This window comes from Oryzias melastigma, linkage group LG4, assembly GCF_002922805.2.
Source record: "Oryzias melastigma strain HK-1 linkage group LG4, ASM292280v2, whole genome shotgun sequence".
NCBI lineage: Eukaryota > Metazoa > Chordata > Actinopteri > Beloniformes > Adrianichthyidae > Oryzias > Oryzias melastigma.
The window spans coordinates 29,283,085-29,291,856 of record NC_050515.1 but is presented as its reverse complement, the minus strand read 5'-3'; the positions used below and the strand labels follow the sequence as shown (position 1 = coordinate 29,291,856).

The 8,772-nt window shown below is 41.9% G+C and overlaps 1 protein-coding gene across 1 annotated transcript in view; it reads right to left on the bottom strand.

Annotated features, from left to right (window-relative positions):
• Positions 1 to 662: 662 nt before the first annotated feature.
• Positions 663 to 8,772, bottom strand: part of ttc39c (tetratricopeptide repeat domain 39C) — a 14,185-nt gene continuing 6,075 nt past the window's right edge. The window contains exons 3-14 of the mRNA XM_024258991.2: positions 8,158 to 8,286; positions 7,691 to 7,805; positions 6,977 to 7,337; positions 3,257 to 3,425; positions 2,985 to 3,078; positions 2,792 to 2,899; positions 2,615 to 2,724; positions 2,413 to 2,536; positions 2,221 to 2,318; positions 2,033 to 2,137; positions 1,894 to 1,932; positions 663 to 1,814 (exon numbers count right to left, since the gene is read on the bottom strand). Of these exons, the coding sequence (XP_024114759.1) occupies positions 1,725 to 1,814; positions 1,894 to 1,932; positions 2,033 to 2,137; positions 2,221 to 2,318; positions 2,413 to 2,536; positions 2,615 to 2,724; positions 2,792 to 2,899; positions 2,985 to 3,078; positions 3,257 to 3,425; positions 6,977 to 7,337; positions 7,691 to 7,805; positions 8,158 to 8,286 (1,542 nt within the window). The 3' untranslated portion in view covers positions 663 to 1,724. The remainder of the gene's footprint in view (positions 1,815 to 1,893; positions 1,933 to 2,032; positions 2,138 to 2,220; positions 2,319 to 2,412; positions 2,537 to 2,614; positions 2,725 to 2,791; positions 2,900 to 2,984; positions 3,079 to 3,256; positions 3,426 to 6,976; positions 7,338 to 7,690; positions 7,806 to 8,157; positions 8,287 to 8,772) is intronic.

Below are 8,772 nucleotides of genomic sequence, written 5' to 3'. Positions count from 1 at the left end.
AGATGAGACAGGAATGAGATTTATTGGAATGTGTCTGTCTAGATCAGGGGTCTGCAACCTGCAGCTCTGGAGCCACATGTGGCTCTTTTATCCCTACATTGTGGCTTTTTGGCAAAAATAAAATGTTTTAGAAACATTTTTAAAGTAACTATAAAGGAAAAAGTAAGTCAGTAGTACAGTTAAAAGAGTAAATGAACTTAACCTTTCTTCAACTCCTTCACAAACAGTTGAAGGACGGTCTGATTCATTCAGTGAGGATCCTAACAACAGTAGCTGTAATTCTCCATCGATCCTTTGTAGATTATCAACATCATACTGACAAGTTTGGACTTAAATTTGACAGAAAATCAATGTAATATCAGTAACCACAACCAGAATTAAAGCTACATTGAGTTATAATCTACTGGATTATAACGCAGATCTTCTATTTTTGAACAAATTCAAAGATTTAAAGTGTTCCTCATGGTTATAATATATGGTAGAGATCACTTTATTAGCTATTAATTTGTGGCTGAAATGCTCTAGAAACAGTAAAATAAACAGTTTTTTAAATATTTATCATTGATGACTTGACACTCCCTACTGCATTTGCTGCATAGACATGGTTCTATGGAGTAGGATGTCTTTTATTTTTAAAGGAAGTCATTCAAAGCTCTGTCATAAACTATTTCATATTTTTTGAAAAAGCCACATTGTTTTTATGTTTATGTTTTATTTATCCCAAAAACACAATAGTTTATTTAAATGTATCATGTCAGGAGCAAAAACATAAAAACAAATCAGAATCTTATTTATCTAAAGGGTGAGTAAAGACTCCTGTTGGGTTTTGGTTGGTGAGAAATCGACCTGAAAGGTTGTTTAATTGTTTAATGTTGCAGACCCCTGACTTATGCTCTATTTAACGTTTGAAAGTGCAAACATTTCAGGCCCCTCCTGTCTGTTTACTTCCTGCCTGTCACTTTCAAACTGATCCTGAGCAGTGATCCTCCTGCATTTCTAGATAGGAATTAAAGTTACTTTTTCCACAAATCATTAAAAAGAAATTCCTTTTTTTGTTTGTGTATCTATTGACTCAAACATTTGAACCATAAAGCTACAACATGTTTATATTAGTAGGATTATTAGTGAATTCATTCTAGTTGTATTTTTTTTGCTCAATTTTCTTAATTTTATAAACAGAAAAAGAGAAAGTTTCTGTTGTTTAGTTCAGTTGTTGAGTGTGTTTGTTCATGTTTGTCCTGCTTGTGGTTTTCATATGACTGTGGTCTACCAGAGTGAATAAGTAAATATTCACCTGCCAGGATTCTCCTCTCATGTTTAGGTTCTATTTCAACTTTTAAAACCCCTTTTATGTGTATCAGAGCAAAAATGTCTTTATTTCTTGTAATGTTGCTTTCTGCTTGTTTATCAGGTTTGAAGCCATAAAACCTAGATAGAAATGCAGCAGCCTAGCAAGTTTCTTCAGCACCATGTCATGAATTTAGTAATGTCAACTTCCTGCTCGGTCTACATCTACCTTTGGGCTTAAATAGTGCCAGTAACTATTGCTGCACAAACTGCACAGAGATGGCACTTTATTTAACTGTTGGGCTGGTTAAAGCAACAACAAACAGTATGTACACTATGTTCTTAAAGTAATGAAAACCACAGGAGCATGTTTGCCAGGGGAACAATGACTGTGACCGGCTTCAACTCTGCAGCCGTCACAGGGACCCTCTCTGGACTCACTGAGGCACCACCTCCTTCAGAGAAGCCAGGGCAGCATGGATGCGAACGTGAAGCCGGTTTTCAAAATCATAGCCTGTAAAATCCTCCTGAAACATATGAAGCCCCGTTTCATTATAGATGCACTGATGTGAAATCTCTGTGCTTAAAATGAAGCAATGATTTCACCTTAGCTTGAAGTAAGAAGGATCTTCCTTTTCCCTTTGTCTAAATGGAAAACACAAGATTATAGAACACATTGACAGAGAAGCAATGAGGAGACCAATGAAGAATATAAACAAATATATAAAAATGTCAGATTGTTGACCTCTGGTTTTGCAAGAAGTATACATCCCAGCTCATAGACGGCATAAGGGGGAACATACGAGTTGACCTGTCGTCCGTACTCATCTCGAGCAGCCAACTGGAATGACTGGATCAGAGAAGAAACAATAGAGATGAGTGTAGAGACCAGCTGAGCGATCCGTCCTCAGACAGAGCCCAGGCGGTTGTTACCTGCACAGCATCCCTCATGTTCCCATGGCATTTGTGAATGGAACCAAGGAGGAGATGTTTCAGGCCTCTGCATGAAACCTCGTCCAGACTCTGCAACACTGAGGGCAAACAGCAGCCACAGTCACAAGACAGTCTAACGAAGCCCTCAGCCCTCCTTCAGCTACACTTCCCAATCATGCTGTGCTCACTGACCCTGGTTCATTATTTGAAGCTTTGTTGATGAGCAGTTAGGAAGGGCTTTCCACAGATAAAGCACTTCGATGATACCAAGGATGCAAAGCTCTCTGGTGGGGGAGATTTTTCTCAGTCTGTCAGCCTGCAGAAAAGAACCATCATTTAAACAGTGGCTTTAGAAAAGAGGAGAAATTCTTTTTTAGGTGCACAAAGGCCCAACCCTTTTGACAGCAAACTGCTCGATCTGGTTGTTTTTCCTCTTGAATAGCCTCTGTACGTCCTTGAAAACTCCATTTGCTCCATCCAGGTCCCCAGAAGCCCCCTGACACACTGAAGGGAAGCATGACCCTCAGCATGAAGACCAGACAAACAGTTGCTTCAGCAGACTCAAACTTACCGCCAGTCAAGTAGGCGTAGTAGCACTGTGACCACCTCGACTCATTCTTCAGTCGTTCAAATGCTCTGAATCCGTCTTCAAAATTCAACTCTATCATGCTGCACCAACCTGAAACAGACGGAGGACACGAGGGCGTCAGAGCACCGTCTGTCCAGAGCTCAGGGGTCCCACCGGCCTGAAGAGGGAGACGTACCGATCTCATAGAGACAAACATGTTGGATCTCTCTTTGGTCTGATGCAAGTTCTAATGCATCATGGAAACAGGCCAAAGCACTGTTGATGTGGCACTGGGGACAAAGGAGAAAACACTCATACTGACAGGAGATGACAGCTGTACATGCACATGTATGGGATCTGCACAGTGCTTGGTGAGTTTATGAATCGTGAGATCAAAAAAAAAACTTTTGACAGATTTTACAGTCTTGTGGGGTCTGAGTGACCCTCCATGACAGCTGCTCTCCATACCTCCAGCCTCTGAACTCTTCCCTTGAAGAACATGAAGAGGGATGAGTTGGGATAAACCACTGACTTTCTCTGCAGAATAGCTTTGGCTTCCAGCAGCCCCTCATGTGTGTCAGACCCATCCAGTGCAAAGAACGGCAGCACCACGGTGTGGTACCACAAGAGGGCCAACCTGAGCGACAGAACATGAAACCCGCTTCAGCACGTGCGCCTGTGTTCCTGGAGTTTACATGCATGTGCTGCACTCATGACACACTATAGAACTATAGAGCAGGAACATCTCTTTGTGTTTATAGAACTCTCTTTTCTAGTCCTTTCTCTTGGTTTTTCCTGTTTGTGTTGGAATCGTTTGTTTTTTTCAGACTTTCATGCTAATGTGATGTGATCTGCCTCATGTGTTTCCACACGTGTCTCATCAGCTGCTGTCTGTGTCGTCTGGGTCTATTTATAGTGCTGTCTCACCCTCTTTCTTCATCAGTTTGTTCTGGTTTCCTGTTGTGTTAGTGAACATCTCTCCTCTTTCTGGTTACCTCCGGTATTTAGAGCTCTCTGAAAAGTTTGATCTTTTGTAATACAATTATCTGTCTGGTGCCGTCCTTCTGCCTTCATTTGCATGACCTCATTGGAGACAAACATGCACAGGAAACTCTAATAAAATGGTTAAGCAATCCAACTCTCCTTTTGTCATGATAAATAAAAATCATTTCTGGTCAACAACTGTGACGTTAGCTCTCTACTTTTGCTTTACAACAGCTATTAATTTTGGTTCCTCTGAAGCAGGGGTCTGCAACCTGAGGCTCCAGGGCCACATGTGGCTCTTCTATCCCTTTATTGTGGCTCTTTAGCTTTAATGAAAAATGCTAACAATTGAATACATAATAGATTAGTTATTTAAGTTTGTCTTTTCTATTAAGATTTTTACCATGTCAATAACCTGAGCAAAAAACGTTTAATTTACTGTCAGAAATTCTGTAGAAATACCCTTTAAATTTGTGCTTTTGATAAATATTTAGTCAAGTAAAAGTCTCTGAAGGTTTTTTTATTTTGGTAAAACCTTCACCAAAGTGGTCAAAGCAACAAATGCAGTTTAAAATGACTGTCTTGCATTTTAAATTAAGTAAAGCTGCTGCAGCATGAGGATCTATTTTGTATATACTGTATACAGATATATATATATATATATACAGTATATATATATATATATATATATATATATATATAAAACACATAGACACTGTTCTAATTCAATTATTGAAATATGTCAAAGCTACATTTATAAATGAGTATTTCATTGCCAAAAAAGCATAAATATTGTGCCTTTTTTAACAATAAAGTGAGACTATGTGGCTCTCGTTGGGTTCTGGTCTGTTAGACCCCTGCTCTGGGGGATGATATCATACTAAAAAGGCAATAAAATACATAATTATTCATAAAACTCAATATTACCTACAATCTAAGTTTTCTTGTTTAAGCTCTCATCTCCAGTTTCTTTTTTGAAGAGTGGTGTACAGACATAATCTAAAACCAGCAGCGCAGAGCATTGAGCTGAAACAATAAAGAAAACCTTATCTAATCTAAGTTTAGCTCTTTGGATATGCATTTAAGCTTAACATCCCACTCATGCTTTATTTTGACAAAAAATAATTACAGAAGCTTTTATGGCTAGAACATGGTAAAACAAATATGTTAAAAGCTCAAAACAATTCTTAGCTTTAAGTTGCATTCAAACCAAATAAGATCCATGAGTCACGCTGGGTTCACAATGCATGTGGAAACGGAGGCCACGTCCATTCGGCGCCCTTGTTAAACTATGGTGTGGTTCACACCAGATGCGAAGCGCAGCAGTCCTGCGTGGCTAGCTTGCGCAGTGCAGCAATCCTTTCAGTGTCTGGTCTATTTCTGCGCGAGCTGCGAGTGGCAGAGAGGCAAAGACCCTGCCAGCAAAGTCAGGTGGGCCCCACATGGTTTAAAAGTAGTCAGAAAAGGTGGGCTTGAATGGGTTTGTCCATGGTTTCCGTAGTGGCACCACCAGAGTTTGCCCACATTCGCTTAGGTGGACAATCAGTGGGTGGGCAAGCTACGGTAGCCAGCTGTCCGGTGGACAGTGGAGCGCACTAGCTCGCTACAGTAGAGCTCGCTAGCTCAATATAGTGGAGCTCATTAGCTCAATACCATGGAGCTCAATAGCATGCTACGTGTCCACTGGAATGCTGGCTAGCGTAGCGAGCTAACCCAGTTAGTGTCCACTTAAGTCAATGTGAGCAAACACAGGTGGATCCACCACAGAAACTGTGGACAAGTCCATTTGGGACACATTTTCTGCTACTTTTAGACCACTTAGCCTTGCTGGCTGGGGAGCAGTTGGTGACAAGTCAAGATGTACGATGTCAAATTAATTGTAGTAGCTCTAAATAACCACTGCTGATCCGAAGCCCCTGTCGACCATCGCAAAAAAAATAAACGCCTGGTGTTAAATGGAGGTGAACTCCATGTGTAACCGTCTTCGTCTCTGCTCTGCGTTGTGTTGGTACTTTTTGGGTGTGCGGTGTTACCTCGCCATCAGGAGTGTGAATCTCTAACGGCAGCACGTTTTTGGTGTCACACAGCATTTTGGGCATTGCGGTGTATCGAGAGTTAAAAAATCAGAACTTTGAAAAAAGAAGGCGCTTCTCATCAACATAATAAGGACTCGTCTTTGGTCACATGATGTGCTGACAGTCTAACCAGAGGGTCGAATCCAAGGAGAATCTAATCATTCTCCTCCTGAACTTTGCTATGTTTTTCTTTTTTCTATTGAGATAATAAAAAAAAGTTATTGATTTTTATTCTTACTTCAATTTTTTCCCTCCTCCGACTAATGTAGGACAGAAAGTCATCAAAGTGGGTCACAGAGGGACCACAGAAAGCCGCCGTCATTCTGCTGGTGTCATGGATCAACCTGCTGCTACCCTCTCCAGCCACCAGAGGGAGCGCTCACCCGAGTTTTGACCTCATCACCTATCTTCACCTGAACTCATCATTGTCAGCTGTTTCCCATCATCTCATCACCTCCTCAGTTTATAGTCTGGCTCCACACTGTCACTCACCGCAACGTATTGTTTGTGCCACCCTCCATGAAACACTGAGCGTTTATTTCTGGACCTGACTGTCTGCCTCCGACCCTGCTACTCTGATTGCCTGCCGCCTGCCCTGAACCTCGCCTGGACTCTGACTACTCTCCTCTCTCTTCTCGGATGCTCCCATGCTTGTGTATGACCTCTGCCTGTCTGACTCTGATTTAGTTTTGTGGACTTTTAGCTCTGATAATAAACCTGCTGCACGTGGAACCAGCTGTCTCCCTGATTGTGACAGCAGAACCTCATCGTACTGGAAGAATCTCTGAATGATCTCATAAACCCAGACATGGAGACTGGATTACTGAGGTTTTTGTAGAACTCTTCAAAATAAAGAAACCTGATCTCTTAGCATCATCTGTGTCTTTCATGCATTGAAAATGAAATATACAGTCAATGATTAAATGTAGCTAAAAATGCTAAAAACTTTAGACTGTAGCTCCTCCCACACATATCTGGAGCATCAAGTTTAAGAGCACATTTTTGGACAGGTGTCGAGCAGTGAATTTGATGCTTGTTGAAAGAGAGGCGTTTGACACAAATTTGTCGTGTGAATCACATTCGGTGTGACTCAGCATTACAGTAAATGTCCGGAGCTGAGCTTACTCACGTTGCCAGTGGCGCCTTCATGTCTTTGCTCTCACTTGCATACATGAGAGAGGACAGCCCCTGGAGACGGTCACCAGGGAAACCGAGCAGGTTGATAATCTTGAGTAGATGTGGGGGCACCATAGAGATGCACAGATGGAAGAGGCCATAACCAAAACTGACGGAGCCCTTGAGACGGTCCAAGGCCTCAGCTGTTACTTCATTCTCCAATGGCGCGTTGTGGTTGGCGTTGTCGGCTGTGAGAGACTCCTGGTTACCAGAGGACCTCTGTTGGCATGTCTCCTGCAGCTGACTGATGTCACTGTGGCATTTATTGTACATCTTCCAAGCCTTGCGGAGAATCCAGCCTCCTTTAATATAGGCTATTAGTGGAAACAATGAAAGACATTACTGGAGAAGCTGCATCTTTAAGGTGGAAGGACACCACAACTGTTGTCATGCATGAACTAACAGTTTTCCACTCGAGTCTGTATACCCTCCAAGCTGCTGTGAGTAGTGCGGCATATATCTTGACGAGCCACTTTCTCCTTCACAAACTACTGGAATTATTGTGTTAACAACTAAAAAATGACAGTATGTTAAAGGCGTTGAAGGGTTAAGCAGGTTTAGAAAAAGTGCTTGATGTAAGAATCCTTAAAATTATCGGGAGCTATACTTTATGTTAAGCGGTAGCATTTATCACGGACTGCTTGGAATCTGGTGAAGATCGGATTACCTGAGAGCTCCTGTTTGACGAATGACAGGACCGCGAGGTACACTTGGCAGTCAGCAACAATAATTTGTCTCTGCAGGCGATCCACGACAAGAATGCCTGACCTTTGGGAGTACATCTGTGACAAACACACATGCACAGAATCCATTTCAAGCTGACAGCTGGTTTCACCAGGGAATAGCTGATTATTGAACTACTCATTTCTAAAGTAATTCTAAGCAGTAAAGCGACTGAATTTGTCTGTGTGATCTCACATTTGATAATTGGCAATGCTGAGAGTGTTGTTATCTGAAGCCAAGCCAGGTCCAGCAGCAGCACTTTGAGCATTGCTGGAATCTAACTGAAACTGCAAACTGGTACCATCTGTGTCACAGGATTTCCCATTTGCCCAGTGTGACAGAATCCTTTGGTCTACCGTTTTCTGGTCCTCTTCATCAGGATGCTTCACTGGCCCAGGATTTGATACTTACACTCTTCTTAATCTTGTTTCTGATTGTCTCTAGGACTCCGGCGCTGTCGCTCTCACACAGCTTTTCGGTTGTCTTCAGGTCGTCACAGGCCATCTGCATCTTCTCTTCCTCAAACGTCATCATGGCATTCTGAAGTCAAACACATGAAACCCTCAGTCTGTTTAGCTCTCGGCACTGATTGAAGCAGACTCAGATCTAAAGTGGCCTCATGTTGTCATTTGTAAATATTTTTTTTTCTCTCATTCAACTTTGAGTCATGAAAATTCCAGATCCTCTTTTGAAAAAGCCCAACCTGGATCCTGACATTTTGGCCAACTGTAGACCTATATCTAATCTCCCATTTATTTCTAAAATCCTAGAAAGAGTTGTAGTAAAGCAGCTACAGCGCCACCTACAGGACAACAGTCACTTTGAAGATTTTCAGTCAGGGTTCAGACCTCACCATAGCACTGAAACTGCACTGGTCAGAGTTACTAATGACTTGCTATTGGCTTCAGAAAAGGGACTAATATCTATTCTGGTCCTGTTAGAGTTAGCTACGGAGTCCCACAGGGCTCAGTTCTAGGGCCCATTCTGTTCACGCTTTACATGCTGCCCTTAGGAAACATAATCAGG